The sequence below is a fragment of the Phyllostomus hastatus genome, unplaced genomic scaffold (genome assembly GCF_019186645.2).
Source record: "Phyllostomus hastatus isolate PE091 unplaced genomic scaffold, TTU_PhHast_1.1 phas_scaffold_501, whole genome shotgun sequence".
In the NCBI taxonomy this organism is placed as follows: Eukaryota; Metazoa; Chordata; class Mammalia; order Chiroptera; family Phyllostomidae; genus Phyllostomus; species Phyllostomus hastatus.
In genome coordinates, this window is record NW_025334033.1 from 22,533,623 (window position 1) to 22,554,784 (window position 21,162).

The following is a 21,162-nucleotide window of genomic DNA, read 5'->3' on the forward strand; positions in this document are numbered from 1 at the left end:
TCCTTCTGTGATTCCAGTGCACTATGTTAGGCTTTTAGAAATTGTCCCACATTTTCATGAAGTTCCATTAATTGTTTTCAACCTTTTCCTTTTATTTTATTTTGATTAAATTATTTCTATTAGTGTGTCATCAAGCTTACTGACATCTTCCTTTGTCATCGCCACTCTTTTCTCAAACCAATCTTTGATTTTTTTTTTAATTTCAGGCATTGCCTTTTTCTGTTCTAAAATTTCTATTTGGTTCTTTTTTAGATGTTCTATTTCTTTCTGTTGATTTTCTAAAACTACTTTATCAGTTATAAGCATATTTTTCCTTTACCTCATTGAGCATAGTTATAATGGCTGTTTTAAAAGTCCTTGTCTGCAAATTCCCACCTCTGAGTCATCTCAGGATTGGCATCTATTGATTCTCTTTTCCCTTGGGAATGGGTCACATTTTTCTAACTCTTCATGCCAAGTAATGTTGGATTATAACCTGGACATTGTAAACGTTTTCTTGTGGAGACTTTGGATTCTGTTTTATTGTTCTGAGGAGTGTTGAGGTTTTTGTTTCAGGAGGTCATGAATCCGGTTATACCTCTTTCTGTACCTGTAGTGGGTGATGACTCAGATCTCCGTTCAGTTCTTTAAGCTTTGGCTGCAGACCTTTTTGTGTGCCCTACACATGCATGGTGCAGGGGTCCGCCAGAGACGAGCTGAGTCTATATGCAGAATTCAGGGTTTCTGACTTCTTCCTCTCCTTTTTAGCTCCTTTCTCTCCTTTCTCTTCTCTTCTTTCCCCTTACTTTTGGTAGCCCTGCTTGTCCTGAACTCTCTTCCCTGGTTTATTCTACCGGAAAGATGATCTTCCTAGTGAATTGTTATTTTATCTGTGCTGCCAGCACCATGACTGTGTTGCTCTTAGGCGAAGCTGCAAACAGATAAACATGCAAAGGAATCATGAAGCAGCCATTCTATGCTTGTCATTTGCCTCATGTTTTACCCCCCCTCTAAAACTTGCCTGTCCTTATTAAGTCTCCAGAGATCTCAATGACTGTTTTTTTGTCTTTGTCCAGAGTTTATAGTTATTCTTTGCAAAAGGACTTGCTTGTGAACTGGTTACTTCTCTGTACTAGAAGTGCACCTCTCTCTGTTAAATGGAAAATTTTAATGACTTGACTGATCTTCCTGCCTGTAGTTTCATTTCCTTTCTGTACAGTTTTTACTTGGGACCCCAAGTGATTGACATAAAGCCAGTGTCGACCTTAGTCTCATAGGATTGAGTGTAAGGTGTTTGTAACAGCATTCATAGTCCTTCGTAACTAATTCCTGCCCACCTATATACTGCAATAAGGTGCCATTTCCCAAGGTGATATGTTTCCACAATTCTGGAATACTCATCCCCTTTGTTTTTTTTAACTTTGTTTCCCTTGCCTAACTCCAGGAAATTTGCACTTACAGTTCAGCCCTTCTCCCCATCTTCTCTGAATTTCCCCTTAATATCCTTGGGGTCCCTTTGGCACAGGCTTATCTTTGTTCAGTTATTTTCTGCTCAGTGTTCTGTGGTTCTACAGATGGAGCTCCTCAAGAGTTGTCAATCATGCCTTATTTCCTTTAACTGCCACCTCCCCTCACCTACTGTTATATACTATGTATCTGTTACATAGTAGATACTCAGTTTTTTTACTGATTATTTTTATTGATCGCATTAATTTTTTATAAGTTTTTGGTTTCAGTGCTTTAGTCAGTATGTGATGTGCACGCAGAGTTCCTATGAAGTAGAACAAAGGATCCGGGGCTACCTGTCCACTCTTCTGTGTGTACCAGTTGGGGCACGTTTGCTAACTTGTCTTTTATGCTCCCTAATTACAGGTCCAGCCCTAGCATTCTGTAAAATCCAAATGATTAAAGTATGCACTGAGAAAGGGATATGATGATGGGATTGCTAGAACTTGTTAAAGGGCAGGCCTCTCCTGCTTTTCTTTTTCCTTATGAATGGGAGAGTCCAGACATTGTCAGGGTAGCGCTGTGTGTGTGTGTGTGTGTGTGTGTGTGTGTGTGTGTGAGAGAGAGAGAGAGAGAGAGAGAGAGAGAGAATATGTTATGTACCCCTGGCGGCGAGCCAGCACTGTTTTCCTGTACTGGGAGTCAGGTGATAGATCTGACATGACTTGCTAAGGAATCTGAAATGAATTCTCTTCCTTTACACATTTCTCATTTGTGGAAAGAATTCATGGTTCTTTATATCCTGCAGAACACGAGTTTATACCAGAGCTGCTACTTCACTCCTGGTATCATCCATTCAGTGCAGGAGCTACTGAGCTGTAACCCACAATCTTTTGTTCAAACAAATGAACTTCTGTTTCCATAGAACTTTTAAACTTTTATGTGCTATCTAGTGCCTTATAATAGTGCTTCAGCTGCAGCTGCACCTTAAAAAGAAAAAAAGACAAATACTGTGAAGTTTTTCTAGTTGTACAAACAATATGTCCACTGTAAAAACATTTATATGTTTTTTATTCAATAAATATTTATCTTGCATCTCTTACATGCTATGCTCTGAAGATATAACCAGTAAGGTAGACATGGTCACTGCCTCATGAAAATTTAGTCTAGTATTATAGAAAAATATATAGAACTTGTCAATAAACATCCAAAAATATCAGTGTAACCACTGTTACCCTCTTTCTGAATGTTTATATATTTTTTTGTCCTTTATGTTTGAGGCACCATCACTGCATGTGTTTTCACTCCAGTGTCCGCACCTTTTTGCTCCTTTGTCCTTCATTTCCCCCGTGGGGCAGATTGCCAATTCCTGAGCATGTAATCATCAACCTACGTAATGTTTGGCCCTGGCCTGAAAAAAGAAACTAATTAGAATGCTAATTTTAATCCCAAAGAGCTTGTTCTATTTTATATGTTTGAGGTTCTGAATTTTCCACACCTATGAAATACTAATTATTAAGTTATAGAGGTATTTCCCACTAAATTAAATTAATTGACTTACTCATTTTATAGTTTAATAAGGGAGTATTAAACATTGAGCTTTACCTTATTTATAATTGCAAGAAAGCATTACATATCTAAATTCCCATCAATAAGAGACTAGTTAAATAAATAATGTACATCTATACAATGGAATGCTATGAATGCATTAAAATAGTTTGTTGACATAAAAAGAAGACTAATAAATGTGGAAAGGTATTCACAACAAATTGTTAAGTGAAAAAACAGATTTATGTATAGATCAGGATATTTAGTTTGTTTCCATTTATATAAAATTGGACACATGTGTATGTACATGCACACAAAGCTCTCTGTAAGGATACAGTCAGTATATTTCTTCAATTCCTACTCTATAAGAGGCGTTCGATAAATACATTGTGATGGAGAAATCTGATAATATAGGTAAATTGTATCATGTATATTTGTCAGGGAACATATTTGCTTTACTAAAAATACTTTTTCCCCTCATTTCTAGAATAATGAACTACAAAGTAAGTTGGATTATTTAACAGAAACCCAGCCCAAGACTGAAGTGGAAACCAGAGAGATCGGAGTGGGCTGTGATCTTCTACCCAGGTATTTAGGAATTTCCTGTTTTTCTGGCTCAAATTCTTCTTTGACTTAAGAAAATACTTTCCTGGACTGTTATGACCAGAATTGCATTCTTTCTATCAGAAAATATTTCTGCAAAGATAAGTGGTGGCTGTTGAAGCATCTGACTGGTTTCTGTGGGAGTGGGGGCATTGTACAGGGCAGAGGGGATGGCGAAGGAGAGGTCTGGGAAGCCAGTTCAGAGAGAGATTAGTCCTCCCTCCCTCCCTCCCTTCTGCAAACATCTCCTGAGGGCCTACCCTGTGCCCAACAGTTATGACCTGGAGAAGAATGAGATTTAGTTCCCGTCCCAGAGTGCAGTCTGGAAGGGGAGATAGATAATTTGGCAGTAATCCACAACAGTGTGAGAGGGACCTGTGAGGTGCTTTAGTCCTACAGAGGAGAGAGGGTCTAAATCTTGAACAAAATTCTTCTATTTCCCAGCACCATAACAGACTATTGTCAAGCACCAAATCAGATTCATGAATAAATGATGTACTTCAGTTGTGAGCAGACATACAGTAACTACAATCTGTTTCATTCAGTTGTATTTCTGAGCTGGAAGACCGACACAGTCAATGTTAAGCTCCACACACGCTCATGCCTGCGTCTTTCCCTAGTAAGATTAGAGCATGGGAACCAGTAACAACCCATCATCTCTGGGTGCTCAGAACTGTGCTTGGCCCAAAGAAGATATAAAAAAAGTTTCTAAGAAGGATGCGGATGACATGTGGCTTGTAATTTAGGTAACCAGAATCGAATGTCACATTGTTCCCATTTACATTGTTTGCCTTCTACTAAAAACAAGGCAATTTCATCATTCTGATATGATTAACAGAATATGAAGGAAGGAAGGAAGGAAGGAAGGAAGGAAGGATGTGTGAGAGAGAGAGAGAGAGAAAGAGAGAGAGAGAAATAAATGTAAATAGATTGCAGGGCTCATTCACAGGGAGTACAAAGTACATGATAAAAATAATAAAAATATAGGTAGAAGGAATGATTGATCATATTCAGGGAATCCTTTTGAAATATAAATAGTTTGGTCATTTCCCTCCTTTTTTATTTTTTTTTTAAGAACCAAGTGGCTTAGTCCACTCTAATTGCCCACATAATAAATCTTGTTTGGCTGGGACAGGTACAAAACTATGCCTGAAACCAATCACTTGTTTGTTTTCTAATTCCCACATTTTGGCTTAAGACGAGGTTTTCAATTTGTGTGCCGAAGGATAGCCTGAAGCAAAATTTTATGGTGAAGTTATGAAACCACAAAGCGGTTTCATAATGGAAGTGCTGACAGACCCTTAACTTATGGCCACGGTGAACTTGGAAGCCACTTCAGTATCTAAAAGCAGCTTTTCCATAAATGTAACATTTGGTTTCCCCCAGGATCCATCTTAGCACTTTAACTACCCAGGTCAATCAGCAAAGGAAATGAAAACTACATATCTGCATTTCCGAAAAGGCAGAATAATATTTCATTTGTTTCCTCACAAATATTTATTAAGTGCCTACTATGTGACAGGCGCCATGCCAGTCCAGGTAGCGAGGGCCTTGGTGTCTTTAGAGATGATTCGGGGCAGAAGTTCTCTGCCTGTGTTACTTGGAACTGCCGCGTCCTGGGCTAGGGGCTCTGGGGCGGGAGAGTAGCAAGGACTGGCCTGTGGGGACTCCCCCACACCTCCGCTGCCCACCCCCATCAAAAAGTATATCTGAGAAGAGCTCAGCTTTTAGTGTTTTTTATATGTTGGATTTCAAGTAAGGTTTTGTTTGAATAAGAGTCATATGGTCAAAACAAATTGGGACCCCTTAGTTTAGTTCAATCCCCCTGTTTTATAGACACCAAAATTGAGGCCCAGGGAGATAACGTGAATGACAGGGAGCCGCACAGCCAGGATTAGAACCCGGCCTCTGGGTCCTGGTGTGGTACATTGCTGGTTTTACAATAATAACTAAAGAGTTACTAAATTGTGTTCTGTATGTTCCAACAAAATTCCTGGTTCTTATTCGAACTTCAAACTTGCATCTAACCAATGAAAGATTCTATAGTGTTTTGCAGAAAATTTTAAAAACAGGGTCCTCCACAGTGTTTTAGATCAATGAAAGTATTGAATTAAGCCTCCGTGATGCAAGCTTACTCCCTTAAATTCTTACTCCCTGTTCTCTCACCAAGAACTCGGCAGTGTGGTCCAGTTGGGGAACCTGCCCAGCCGGCTGTGAGCTGAGTACAGCCTTGGGCAAGTTACTCATTCTCCCTTAAGTGTCAGTTATTTCAACCTTAAAATAAGAATGAAGATGGCTGTGTCAGACCTCATAGAGTTGCTATGAGGCTTACATGAAAACAGGTGTGTAAAGTATTCAGCATGGTAACTAGACCAACGTTAAGTGCTTAATAAATAATAGCCATTGTTATTATTAACTAAGTAAAAACTCTGACTTTATATATAAGACACTATATCAAATATAAATGAATTTGTGTGTGCTAAGTCAATTTTATTAACTTAATTTCATTTGTGGTTATCAGCGATTTTATTAAATGTGTTAATAGCTTAATCAAATGTGTAGTGCTTTAATAGGCACTGAGCTGTCCAATTAAACTATCAGGGGACTGAAACCCCCTAGACAGGCCGAGAGGTCTCTGCAGCTGAGACGTCAGAGCGGTCCCAGCGTGTTCCAGGTGCCAGGCACGTCTCACTGTAGAGCAGCCCAGCACCTGCGACTCATTTCTCTTCATACCTGCGGGGGTGTGCTCTGTGCTACGGCTGCAGCATTTCACTATTAGAGCTGCTCTGTTTTTATGCATTGCTGAAAAAAAGTTGAAATCAGCCTTTTCTTTACTAATAGAGCCATCAAGCCCATTTATTATCCCCACTCCACCCCATGTTTTCACTGTCCCCGCCAACACTGGGCGCACTTGTGGACAGGGACCCTAGGCTGCCCTCCCCTTGTCTAGCATTTATCTGATGCTCAATAAACATTTGTTGGCTGAATGAATGAACCAGGGGTATCCAACCCACGGCCCACAGGCCACAGGCAGCTCAGGATAGCAGTGAATGCGGCCTGACACAAAATTGTAAATTTACTTAAAACCTTTTTTTTTTTTGCTCATCAGTTTTTGTTAGTGTTTGTGTATTTAATGTGTGGCCCAAGACAACTCTTCTTCCAGTGTGGCCCAGAGACGCCAAAATGTTGGACATCCCTGTGGGGATTTAGGCAGCTAATCTGTATTATAGTATAATTTATTTAATAAAGGACTCGGAAAAAACATTTCTTGCTTATATTTTACATCTTTGTGTTTCTTATCTTTCTCCCCCAACTAGAGTGTAAGCTTCATGAGGGCAGGGATTTTCATCCATTTCACTAATTAGAGTCTCTCTAGGACTTACTTAGAGTGGTACCTCGCACATAGTAGATGCTTAATATTTGTTGATTGGACCCATCCCTCTTGTCAACGTAAGAAATGTCCAAACCTTTAAGAACATTTACAAATTAATTTGAGCCAAACTGATGGCAATTTCTGGGAAGCAAAATCTCAACGGATTGAGAAACTGCTCTAGAAAATGGCAGTTTTGCACCTTATTTTATACATTGTAATCAAAGGATGAGGATTAAGGGAGTTACATGAAGTCCAATGGTAATAGATTAGGTAGGCAGGAGAAAGCAAAGCAAGAAATCTCTGGGATTGGATGAAAAGTAATGAATAGACATATACTTGCTTTACAATTGTAGGATAGTTAACAGCCAGCAATGAACATGGTAACAATAGCAATTTGGGGATTTGTGGTTGTGCTTTGAGGGATCCAAGAAAGGAAATTACTTTGACATTCCAAAGGTATGTTATCATAGATGCAAAAAGATAACAGACAGGCTCAGTTAAGGTAAAGATTGACCTCTGTTAGGGAAAAATTCCACCCTAGGACATGACTACTCACCATGAAAGGCTTTTATAGAAAATATTAATTTCAGGCCATCCTGTGTGGTTACTGTATGTCTCTGAGTTTGTAAGGCCACCCTGCAAGCCTCCCTTGAGCTTCTCAGGTTTGGTACGTGGCCCCTTTTTGTCCACACTCTGTAGCATTTGATCATTCTTCTCACGCAGAAGAATGTCTGCTTCTTACCCTTGGAGGACTTTTGCTCTCCTGGTTCTCTCCTACTTCCCTGGCCCGTCCTTCATCTTTTCTTTTTTGATGGTCCTTCTTCTTCTTCTAAGATCTTACTGTGGGAACTCCTCATGGTCTGTCTTAGTGATGTCATTCTGCAAAGATGGCATCTAGTCTCCTGCTTTTCCTCTTGTCTCCCTGTGTCTCAGCCGTCAAGTAGTTGAACCTCTCTCTTGCATACAAGTCCTCATTTCCAGTTGCCTGCTGAGCACTCCCAGCTGGCATCTGCTTGAGCTTCATACACATCAGATCCATTGCTGAGCCAGTCATTCTTTTCATCCAAGTCAGTTTCTCTCGGTAGTGGTGAACAGTGGCTGGGAGGTAATCTGGGTTTGGGTCCTACTTCTGCCTCCTCTTGCTACATTGACAGCTTTGGTTGGGCAAATTCCTCACCTCTTTGCATGTTGCTTTTGTCACCTAGAATAGCAAGATTTTGATAGTAATTCCCTCAGAAGCTTGCTGAGATGAGTGAGACACAGGCATAATGTCTGCAGTGCAGTGACCACGTTTTCATATTTTTCTTTTCTTCCACTACCTTCCCACTTACCTAAGCCCAGTATACTGCAGTCACCTTGAAACATGAATTGTTTGCTCCTAGACTCACTCACAGGTACAGTGCTGTCTTTTTCCTTTGTGACTTGCTTCACACCTATCTATTCCCACTGCCACCAACCTGCTGGAGACCAGTGTCGTCTGTCTAATCTAATCAGCGCCATCTCTGCCTTCTCCGCTTTCATCAAACTCTGTGTTACACAAATTCTTGGAGAGTAAGGCTCTTAGTAGAGCAAGGAGAGAGGGTAGGAAGGTACTCACTGGGATTTCATGGGCTTTTAAACTCTTATTTTTAGAATAAAAGACCAAAGAGCTTGATTTGAAAGATTTGATGTATGTTAATTAAAGAGATTGAGAGCAATTTCAGGTCAGCTAATGTTAGTTCAAAAAGAAAAGTGGAAAAACAAACAAACAAACAAAAAAAAAAGAGGCGTCTTTCTCCAGCCCCAAGTAAAACCTGGTTTCTAGCAAACTCATAAATTATGTCTTAATAGGTACAACTTAATGAAAAATATTCCCTGTGGTCATAAGTGCCAAGCACACAGTAAGCACTTTAAAATTCCGACATTTTCAAATTCCTGTTACAGCGACCAGAACACAAAGTAGCTTTTGTCAAATCTTTAGTTGCTGATTCTGCTATCATTTCCCCCAGGGGGACTGCCTCTTTATGGATTTATAAAAGGTGAACAATAGCCTTAATGTGTTAAAGAAAATGGGCAAATTTCAATTCTGTAGTTGAAAAATTATTTGTGTTCTTGAAATCTTGTTGTTTCCTAGTGATCAACTAAATAAAATACCTCACCTCTTTTTGGTTAGGGTATAAAAGCCTGTTTTTGAAACCCAGAAGGTCTACCTTTATAAATATTTCTGCACTTTATAGGCTTTTAAGATATTGTCACTGGAGACCATTTCTGTTATGTGGAATTTTCACAGTAGTTGGCAGAAACTGCCATCTGGCTTCTGCCCCTGGCACTCCAGTAAACTGCCTGCTGAGGTCCCTGAGGATCCCTGAGTTGCCAGATCCTGTGGCTTCCTCTGTGCGGCAGGTGACACTCTGACTACTTCCTGACATCCTTTGCCCTCTGGATCCCCTTGCCTGCTGTGTGTGGAGTGCGGGCTCTGTGCCTGGCCTGACTGCGTGAGCCTCTGGCAACATGAAGATGATCGAGATGTGGTTTTCGCCCTTAAGAAAGTATACCCGGCAGGGGAGACAAACGCATAGACCAGTGGGTGTGATGAGTTGCTTCCAGGTGTGTGTCAGAACCCTGCGTGACAGTGTGGAGAGCACGGAAGGGACATATTGAATCAATTGGAGAGAGACATGTGAAGTTTAACGTCCCCCACCCGCCCCAAGCTTCCGATAGACCCCATTAAGAAGCTATCTCCCTACTGCTCTTTAGTTGAAAATCACTGCCAAGTAATGGGAGGTGTTAGTGATTGGAAAGTTTAGCAAAAGTGAACCTTTGGGAAATTGGACAGTGCCGCCCAAGGAAACGGTGAACGTGTAAAGAAAGGAAGGATCGTTTCTATCACTGGTGTGGGGAGTTGGGGAAATTATCATATAGATGCTTGGTTTGAGTCTTGAAATATAGACGGGAATTCATCAGACTGATTTGATTAGGGAAGCATTCAAGGCGGAGGGATCAGCCAGAGAATGGCAGGGAGGTGTGCAGTGGTGTGAACTGTGTGTTGGTGTGCAAGGCCAGCCAGGAGATAAACCAGGAGATGGTAGAGGACCTGTAGACCAGACAGAGGAGTTGGGCTTCACCCAGGGAGTAGCGGGGAGACTTTGAAGAGTTGTAAGAACAGTGATATGCTCTGGTTGTCTTTTTAGGAAGATGTCCTTGACAGTGGGTTCAGGGAGGTGGAAGACTTTGCCAACACTGGAGTCAGGGAGACTGTATAGGATACTACTCCAGTATTCAAAGATAAATTATGAGAGCCTGAACTAAAGCAGTGGCTGAGGGAATAGAGAAGATGGATGACAAAACAGTATTTTAGGACGTAGATTTCATGCCACTTTGCCGCGGTCCAGCCGCAGCTAGGTCCAGGGTTTCCTGAAAGGTGGGTAAGGCGTCGGCGGTGGGAGACAGACGACAACACGCCTCAGAGGACAGTGATGCTCTGTTCCATTTATTGCAAGTACAAACAGGTTTTTATACTTTCATTTTTAGTAGTGATTGACATTTGCGATTAGGTAAAGCAGAAAAAAATTAATACAAAGGTAACCGGGAAAAATACAAAAATTCCCATAGATTCAATTATATTAAAGATTATTTTAACCAGGAGAGCCATAAATCAGACAATTAGAAATAGCTGTACGTACAGAGTTTGAATGTCTTATTGTTCATTAAAATTCTCAGAATTTGTCATGGGGCAAAAGGATATGCTAAATTGAATAGAGGTTATAGGAAATTTATTATAAGGCCTTTGTGATGTCTAACTTACCTATTTACCTTTTCTGTCTAAAATATTTCTCTATGTACCATGGACTCTGACTCCCTGGTAACTGTTTCTATGTGCTTAATTTATAATAGTTAACCAGCTTTTTCTTATTTCTTTGCCTGTCTAATTCTATTTGATATATATTCCTATTCAAGGTAAAGGTGGGGCTGTTACTCCAACAACTTTTAGACACTCAGGGGCTATTTCATTAGAGGGGATTTTATTCTTTGGTCAAGAAATTATTTTATACAACTTCATTGGAATTAAGCGAATCAATAAACCTGAGATACAAATATCTAACAATCCCACCACCTTTTAATCTCCAAAACAAACAGGTAAGGAGAGATAAACAGGAAATTCAGCTCTTTTTATTTCTTAGTTAATAAACACCAGGGAGGTCTGCTTCGAGCTAGCCTTTCCATGAAATTTAGACTATTATAAGGCACTTGAACTTCATCCTTATTGACCATTCTAATGCCACCCTCATTATATGCTCCTGTATAAGACAATGGGAGATCTGGAACCCTCTGGAGACCATTAGCTCCTTTTGGGGGATACCATAATTTGCCAATAATCTAATATGCTACCCAGGGGTATCCCTGGGCTGTGGGTAAGGGTCTATATAGTTTTTTTCTTGTTTTCTAGAAAGACTCTTTGTATCTATGGGTAAGGAACAGGCATGGGAAAGTCGCCAATAATTCAACCTATTGTAACTGATTTATGAATTCTTTTATGGGAACAATCGGGGATAATTTCTTACTCAGGTTTATAAACACCTTATTTAAAACAATCTGGGCATCATTCAATAGTCTAGGGAGAACTAGTTGTCCCTTCAGAATTTTCCTCAAAATCAATCATTGACTCTTTTCAAGCCTCTTTCTTCTCATGTCCTGTTCTTATGGGAATCAGGGTACAAAGTAAGACCATGATTAATATTAGCAAGGAAATTATTAAAAGCAATCCCCAGAAAAATTACCGCCCCCCTTTGTATGCCACGCTCTCTTCCAGGAAGATGGATTCCTTGAATGCCCTCTTTCCATGTTCAGACTTTGTCAAAAAACATGGTTGGAAGAGGGCGTGACACCACTTGGTGAGTAATTGGACGTGGGAAGTTAGGGAAGGGGGGTTGAATCTTATATCTCATAGACACAGCTGGTCATTGCATCAGTCGGGTTAAGAAATATAGCTGCTGTAACAAACAGTCCAGAGATCTTGGGGGCTGAACACAGTGAAGATTGGTTTCCCACCGTAGTTTAAGGCAAGCTGGTATGAGCCTTGCTCCGCACAATCATTTGGGAACCCAGGATTCTCCCATCTAGTGACTCTGCCTGGGTTTTGGACACCTCTTGGGTCCTTCCTTGTATTCTCTGCATGAAAGGAAAGAACATAGATTTATGTAGAAGGTTTTTTACAGGCTAACCATTGATAATGCAGGAATTAGGGGCACCAGCCCCCACACAGTGCAAAATCTGAGGGTAAAATAGGCCCTCAGCAAACGTGAATTTCCAAATACAGACTGAGGATACCATTGTCTCTAAAAGAACATGAGTCTGAACTATGCAGGCCCCCACTTACACGTGGATTTAAAAACCCATGTAATTCTCATATGACCTGCTCAGTTCAAACCCATGTTCTTTAAGGGTCAGCTGTAAATGATTTCCCCTCACTTAGTCACACGGCCCACCGAATTACAAGGGAGGCTGGCAAATGTAGTTGTATATTTGTCCAGGAGGAAAAAATATGGGATATGTCTCCATCTTAGTTAGTAAATCCTATTAATTCTGCTTCCCAGATATCTCCCTAACTTTTCCTTGCTACTTCACCTGCAGTGCTACTGTTAGAGTTCATTCTCATGATCACCTCCTAAATAGCAAAAATCTCCTAACTAACCTTCTGCCTCCAGACCCTCAGCAGTACCAAAGAATTTTGCTAGAATACAGATATGAACACATCATGCCCCCAAACCTCTTAGGAGCCTTTAGTGGTTCCCTGTCACCTTCTGAACTCCTTAGCAGAGCACACCTCCACCTGGAAGCCCTCCTCCACTGCACCTTATCTCCAATAACTTCCCATCATGAAGTCTTTGCTCCAGTTGAACCAAGCGTATCTGTCTCCCTTCCACACCTGCAGCCTTTATGTTCACCCTTCTTTGCCTTTGCACATCCTGTCCCTTCTGCCTGGAATTGCCATCTCCTTGCCCACATGAGGAATGCCTAAGAATCCTTCAAGATGCATCTTCCTGTGGGAATTTCCAGATGCCCTCCTAGTGATGTTAACTTGCTCTGCCCTCAGTTTGCCCATAATACGTTAATTGTCAAATTTCTCAGGATCCTGGCTGGAAGGGACTATTGAAGAGACTTAAATGAAGGGACTGTCTGTAAAGATTTGAGCAGCTTTACAGAAAATACACAAGGGACAGTGGCAGAGTCTGGAGCTAGCCACAGTAGAAGCTGTTACCAGCCTGGACCTGAAGAGGCAGGGATGAGGGCTGGCAAAAGAGACAGAGGGCAGGGGTGTACCTGTGGCCTTTGCCAGAGGAGTGTAGTAAGTGCAAGCTGCCTCCTGGCTGGAAGGGGACAAATGTCCCCCCCCCCCCTTTGTCCTTCCATTTTCTTATCTCTGGCTACCACGTCTCAGTTGATCAAAGCCAACTGGAAGCTACAGGGTGAGGGCATCCATTGGTGGTGACCTCCAGGTCAGCTTCCAGGGCTCAGAATGAGGTAGGGAAGGAGGAGAGTAGATCCGAATGGGCAGATGGGGAGTATGCAGCACGGCTCTTCGTGTCTCTGTTACAGCGGCGCCCTACGTTGTATTAAAATTATTTATCCACGTATCTTTCCTACCACATTATGAGTTCCTTCAACGCATGTTTTATATTCTCCTGAATCATTGATGCCTTGCACGTGCTAAACCTTTAAAAGTTGCTACAAATAATGGTCCCTTATGTAACATTTAAATGAAATATTCAACTGCATTATTACAATCTATTTTCCAGTGTTGGAAAGCCATTTTCTAGAGTTTTCTCACCCAAGAACATGGAGAGTTTCATTTCATCTTCCTGACCAGCCTTTTTTTCATTTCTCAGCGAAGCAAATCAGACCCGCGAAATTGCGATGCCTTCCAGGAGCTATGCCCCGTATGCACGTGTGCTGGAGTTGACCATGAAGAAAAGTCTGACTTAGGCACTCAGAGACGGGCAGCGCACTTTCTACAGGGGGACAAAGGGCCTGGAACCCTGCAGCTTGAAGTCCAGAAAGGGTGACTGTTGCTTCTTCATACACACAGTTTAAGCCAGAATGGAAATTCCTGAGGTTCTGATCCATTTCTTAAAACATGAAGGAAAGTGGAGGGGGAGGGGAGGATAGAGGTTTACAAGGTCATATTTCAAACCCCAAACCAGCTTACCTTGCTGTACTGGGCCATCATTAGTTTTCCAAGTATACATCTGAAATCCCGGCCAGAAGAATTCTCTTACAATTTATTTTGCTTTACTAGACTTCAGTTGGGAGGAAAAAGGGCATTCATTTGAAACTTCATGTTATTCATGCCAGGACCATTTGTTACTGCATGAAGGTTGTGTTTACCCGTGAAAGTATTAGAGGCAGCATTTCTCTGGTGCAGAGAAGCCTGTCCACAAGGGCACGGGCACCCGGGGAAACCTGACCCTGGAGGGAAGGACTCCCAGCGCAGGTGCCGTTTCCCCTTGGCGCGGCGAGTGTGTGCAGTGCTGGGGGGACCACTGGAGGTGGTCCTCGTGTGGGCAGACATGCTTCATTCTGACATGCCGATCCTGCAGTTTAACTCGTGCCTTATGCCTTTATGGAGCCAACGGAAATCACTGTATTTATTTGACCTGTGATTCTTTTCTCTTTCACACTTTAACTGAAAGAAAATTTTTTATGTTGTGGAAATTTGATCATTTCATGTTCTCAGTATTGATTGGTGTTTTTGTTAAATGAATGAATAGCTTGTTCATGCCTTCTCTACTTTGATATTATAATAACCTGTGTCACATCTGTTTAATAAATGCCATATATTTTGTCTACTGATGTTGTCTCTGTGTTTCGCCCATGACTGTGTACAGGGGCTAGAATGCAGAATTGGACTCTGGAGTGAGTGTCAAATTCAGGGCATGGTGAGATTTCAGTCAGTATCCACAGGTGGCAAACGCAAGGCCCGTGGGCCAAATCCGGCCCTCCACCTCATTTCGTCCGGCACCTTGCACCTTGCACAGTGTGCCTGGCACCTTGTTTCTACCTGCAGCAGCACCAGCTCTCACTTAACTGTTAAGGAGTTTAGGACATTTATACAGTCCTAAAATTACATTTGGCCCTTTGATGGCAACTGTGAGTCTGATGTGGCCCCCGGTGAAAGTGAGGTTGACGCCCCTGGATAGTCTATAGAAGCATTTGTAAACTATAAGATAGAGAGCGTGTGTGTGGATTTTTAAACTCTGAAATTTGACTAGTTAACGCATCTTCTGAAAAGAGTAAGATATTGTACATACATGGTTATAAAATTAAAAAAATAGTTTTTACTTAAAAAAATCACCCTACCTCTTGCTTAGTCTTCCTATGCCCTACTTCCCCACTTCAAAAAAAAAAGTGCCAAAGAAAGAAAACAAAGCAATTCAGTTGGGTAAATCCCTGTGAGTCAGGATAGTATAGAAAGGAAAATGTGTATTGTATTTTGAAACCAAATTTATATTTAAGTTATGCCTAGAGGGCCTTGGGCAAGTCATCAAAGCTCTCTGAATGTCACCTTCATCTTCTAAAAACCTGGGGCATCACACCTACCCAGTAGGCCAGGCCACTGTGGGGCCTCCTGAGGTGTGCACACAGGGGCACTGCCTGCAGCTGCGGGGCCGAAGAGCTACGGCTTCCTTCTGCAGGGGTGATTGAACCTCTGTGCCCCCTGGCTCCCCTCCCTCATGGGGATGCTCCAGTGGTAAAAAAGCTTGCCCTGGGCAAACCCTAAAAAGGAGCATCTTAGAAAAAGTGAGTGCTTGGGAACAGGAATGGGAAGCTGGACTGTGAGTGACAGAGAGTGGGGAGCCCCTAGGCCGCTGGAGAAGCTGGTTGGGAAGTCATTTCTTTCTTTCTTTTTTTTTTAAGATTTTATTTATTTATTTTTTAGAGAGGGAAGGGAAGGAGATAGAGAGAGAGAGAGAAACATTAATGTGCAGTTGCTGGGGGTCATGGCCTGCAACCCAGGCATGTACCCTGACTGGGAATCGAACCTGCGACACTTTGGTTCGCAGCCCGTGTTCAATCCACTGAGCTATGCCAGCCAAGGGCGGGAAGTCATTTCTTAATGAAATGCAGTGGCATAAAGAACGTCAGTTTTAATGGCACCAAGACAGGAACAGAAACTACTCTGCAAATACCACCATATTCCCTCCTTTCTCTTCTTCTTAAAACAAGAAAGAAAGAAAAAAGGAAAAAAATGTAGTGAGTAATTTTACATTCAAAGAGTACTATGGATCATTCTGCAGCATTAAGGGGGTCTCTATCTGGGCCCTTTGTATTTTTAAAGATTTTTTCCATATACAGAGAATTCTTAACATTATTTGAACTATTCAGAAAGACAAAGTGAGTTTCGAAGCAGTACAGACCAAAACTGAATGGAATAGAGATGATCCTTCTTGATCCTTCGTCAAAATTAACTCTGGTAACCCCCGCCCACCGTCTGAAAGAATTAGCGTCTCAGCCCCCGTACGGGTCAGGTATTGAATGGCTCCAATGTGATGTGGTAAACTTATTCTATTGAGACAAAGAATAGACATGTAAATAATTCCCCAGCTAATGTGTTTATTCTACTCCTTGCAGGCTTTTACACACACACTCCCTCCATTTATTTGTTTTGTTCTCACAGCAAATATGACTCTACTCTGAGTTGCATAATCGTGGTATTTAGAAATGCGGAATCTGGAGTCTCTCGAACTGGTCGCTTATTGCATGCCTCGGGCAAGTCAGAGTCTCTTCAATCCGTGTGAAATGGGGACAGTGGCAGTCCTTTCCTAACCAGGGGTGGTGTGAAGATTAAACAAGTTAATATCTGTGAAGTCCTTAGAGTAGTGCTTGGCATATAGCAAGCACTCAATAAATGCCACCTATTAACATTACATACTTTTGTAACAACTCTTCACTTACTATGATAATTCTTTATATATAACCACATCATTGTTTCTTACAATTAATTGGATTCCATTTTATTGATATGCTATGATTTACTCGATCTATTCCTTATTGTTGGAAATTTAAAGGTTCTCTTTACTCTTTGAACAATCTTCTGATGAATTATCTTGTACAATATGACTTTCTATACTTGCCTGATTATTTTCTCAGGATAAATTCCTAGAAAAGGAATTGCTGAGTCAAAACTTATGTACACTTAAGTCTTTTGGTGCACACAGTCCAATTTGGCCTGTAGAAATTTGAATCCATTGAAACTCTCACCAACAAGATGAGAGTGTGGTTTCTCGACTCCTTTGCCAACATTGGGAATGAGAAATGGAGGAGTGTATAAAGTTGCTTGCTTCAGGCAGCCGCATCCATCCCCCAAACAGGCAGTGAAAACAGTTCCTTCAGGATATTGCCTTCAGATACCTGAGCTCAGGGACTGCAGGTGTGATCTGCAGGCCTGTAGGCTTCCCCAGGGCCCAGAGAGTGGGCAGCTGACAGGAAACAGGTCTGGGCTCAGAAGGAGCAGGTGTCCCCCAGGACCCTAGAATCAGAGAGGGCCTGCTGCTTAGTGAGCCAGAAGCAAGAGCCAGCCACGAGACAGAAACAAATCAGGCTGTGTGCCTGAGACAGGATTTGAATTTGACTGGGACGTGCCCCAGAGGGCAGCTTTCAGAGCTAGCCAGGGAGGGGACATGAGGGGAGTGCCTGGAGTTGAGTGATAGGACATGGTCCCCCATTAGAGAGCACACTAACTACGGATGACCCTAGCTGGTCTGTATGTCTGTATGTCCACCCACTTTCTCCCCAGCAAATGCTATCTGCCTGCTCTAGGAACTGTAGGGTGGTTTTCAGGCAAGGGGTGGGGAGCTCAGGCTACATCGGACTACCCAGACTGCCCAGTTCCGTTGAACCAGCACATGCCAGCTGCTGCATGCTGGGTGCCAGGGAAACAAAGGTGTGCACCTCAAGACCCTGTCATCTCCAAAACCTGTCTCAGTGAGGCAGGCTCCTCCTGAGCTTTGGCCGTCTCTGTGTCCTAAAGGTACTTATTTTCAACCCCCCCTTTTCTACTCTTACATCTAATGATTGATCCTCACATCCATTTTCTGTCTCTGCACTGATGTAAGGGCCTTGGGGGCAATTTCCCATAAAGGATACACATAACTTGGAAAGGACCATTGCAAACCTTGATGAGCATGAAGACATCTACAAATGAAATGTATTCCACAAATACATTTTTGTATTTGAGCCTTGGCTGGGGGATGTAAAGGAGGCCAAGATTGCTGAGGTAGCACAGCATACATGTACTGAATCTTCACAATGGTTCCGTGTGGAAAACGTTATTACCTCCATTTTGTAGATAAGGCAATTGAAACTCGCAGAGATGAAACTCAAACTCAAAGCCTCTTTGATTCCAGGACACAAGTGGGAAGCATGGAGTCGGTCCCAGGTCTGCCATTGAATTGCAATACCCCCTTGGTCAGGTCACTTCAGCTCTTGGGGGCTTGGTGCCCCAGGAAGGAAATGGAATTGCACTCCCCACATAGCCTTGCTGTACAGACCACACGAAAGAGCATGGAAAAATCTTCCAGCCCTGCACCAGAGACATGCCAATTGACACCTGCTATTATTACTAGTAATTACTAGGAAAGAGGTGTTGTATCACGAATATTTGCAAACCCAAGGATTTCCTCTTATTGGACTCATATTAGAGACTTGGATTGTGCAGAAGGGAAAGTAGGGTGGGGAATGTAGCTGGTGGGTGGATAAGCAGGAGATTAAATAGTTTTTTTCTGCATATGCAAATTTGAGAATAACTCATTTGACTTTGTCAGGGAAGGAAAAGCTCAAAACGGAGACTGAAGATGCATTTCTGGAAAGAGAGACCAGAGGCAAGGAGACCAGAGGTAGATGCTACTAAATTTGGGGCTAATTTGATTAGGCAGAATCAGATTACTAATAGATGGTGAGAAAGAGAAATGAAAAAAGTTTTTTTGCCTTTAGATATTCAATTGTTTTAGCACCATTTGTTGAAAAGTCTATCCATTTACTCCCTTTTCCACTGAATTGCCCTTGTACCATTGTAGAAAGTCAGTTGGCCAGGTAGGCATAATTCTATTTCTGTATCCTCTGTTTTATTGTTTGATTCAGTCACCTTTCTTAACACCTATACCACACTTGATTACTGTAGCTTCATCATAAGCCAGGTAGTGCCCAACTTTGCTCTTCTTTTTCAAAGCTGTTTTGACTATTCTAGGTCCTTGGCATTTCCATATGAACTTGACAGTCTGTCAGTTTCTGCAGAAGGGCTGCTGGGATTTTGACTGGGATGGTACTGAGTAGACAGGTCCCTGAGGAGAACACCGAGAACTTGCCATGAATGTCACGCCAGCTCGCAGCCACACTGCAGCCTCGTTGGCAGTGCTGGGTCAGCTCCCGGACGCCAGGAGTGGCTTCTCTCTTCCTCGGTTGGGAAGGTACCAGGTAAAAACTTCCATAATGTATTTTGATAAACGTACGGTATAATCTTTGTGGAATTCTGAACAAAATTTATAAGAAATGTTAATGTGTGCCCAAGGACCATAAAACTGATGTAATTTGAATGCAATAAAATATAAATAAATGGCAAACAGTTCTTGGGGGTTTTCTCTTAATTTTTCAATACATACTTTCGAGTTTTAACATAGAGCATTTACAGCATTCACCTTCCTGAATTAGGGGTAGAAGGGGGGTTGAGAAATAATTAGTAGGCAATTTTTTGGCCCTGGGACTTTTCTTGTAAATGTTTTCTTTGGCAGCCTAACTCTTGAGAACAGGAAGTTACTCTCTTGTTACAGATTTAAGACTTTTCTGAGCCAAATAACAGAAAGCTGGATTAGTTCTGAAATGAAGGGGGGAAAAAAACAACAACTCTAGGCTCTTGCTGGAGATTAATGACATCTTGCAAATATTTTAATTCTCCCCTTTCCTCTTAATTTGCCACCTCCTAAACAAAACACATTCTGCTAGAAAAAAACTTAACTGGTCACTTTGTGGCCCAACCCTAAAATAAAGTGTCTTTATGGTACCCACAAATTTATTTAAACATTTTTGGGGGGCTGAAGGGAAGGAAATTAAGGATTATCTCATGTTAATGTTTTTTCCTTATGAAATTTCCAATATGAATTTAAAGTAGAAAATACAGTTATAAAGATGCTAATGTGTCCATGGTGATCATAAAAATTTATAATTTTCTGTGACCTTTTAAAATGGTTTTTCTTATAGATAAAAATGTTATATCAAGCTTTGTAGACAATGCCTATGTTTTGTTTGCTATGCTTGCAAACAGTTCTCTAGGAATCATTCAGAATAAGATCGGACGCTTTCACGAGAGCACTTACCATTCTGACTGTAGAATAAGGAAACTGGCCCCTCCCCCTGAGAAAGGCTGTCTTTGGGAATTAAAATTCACTTTTTACATTTGACTCCTGTGGAAAAATAAAACAAAACCCTGTATTCTCAATGAAGTTTGTAAAGTGGGGGGGGTATTAATTTTGTGAATTATCTGAGAACCATTTGTGGGGATTCTTAAAACACAGAAGCCTTAGAAAGACTTTGAGATTTAGAAGTAAGGAACACTTTCCTGGAACAGGAATATGTCTCCTGCTAGTGATTTTCCAGGAAATTTCTGTGGTATAATTTCTAGCCTCTGTGATAAAGAAAGAGTTGGGAAATTTTTTCACTTGTACATGCATCACACCCCCAAAATCAAATGCCCTGGCGCCCAGAAAGTTTGTAAAGGTGAGAAGGGTCTAGGGTCGGTCAATGGGCTGAGTGGCTGGTGGGAGGGGAGCAGGAGGGTGCTTGCCCTGATGTAAGTACATGGTCGTCTTAAAATCATTCAGATTCACAATTCTGAAAAACTCCTAGTGGACAAACAAGTCCACATCTGATAGATTAGATGTAGCTAAAGACCCACAAGTTGCCACCTTTTATTTACATTGTTTAATGTTTTGTTTTTATATGCATTATAAAAAAACCCCTTATTTCTTCAAACTAAGTTTTCTGCAGTCTGCTTGAAATGATGTTCCTCCCACATCATTAATTACAGTTTGCTTGTCTTCTGCTATTTTGACAACTTCAGTATTTTAAGAACCTTATAAACAATCTTAAATTACTCAGAGCTGTCATCCATCAGATATAAAAATTAAATTAAGCCCAAGAATTCTAGGTGATGGAAAACATTATCCAGTCTCATAAGATACGGG

The 21,162-nt window shown here is 41.5% G+C and overlaps 1 protein-coding gene across 1 annotated transcript in view; it reads left to right on the forward strand.

The window, feature by feature from the left end:
* LOC123807973 (myocardial zonula adherens protein) overlaps nt 1-14,775 on the forward strand; it is an 88,997-nt gene extending 74,222 nt beyond the window's left edge. The window contains exons 12-13 of the mRNA XM_045822105.1: nt 3,461-3,561; nt 13,816-14,775. Of these exons, the coding sequence (XP_045678061.1) occupies nt 3,461-3,561; nt 13,816-13,912 (198 nt within the window). The 3' untranslated portion in view covers nt 13,913-14,775. The remainder of the gene's footprint in view (nt 1-3,460; nt 3,562-13,815) is intronic.
* The last annotated feature ends 6,387 nt before the right edge of the window (nt 14,776-21,162 follow it).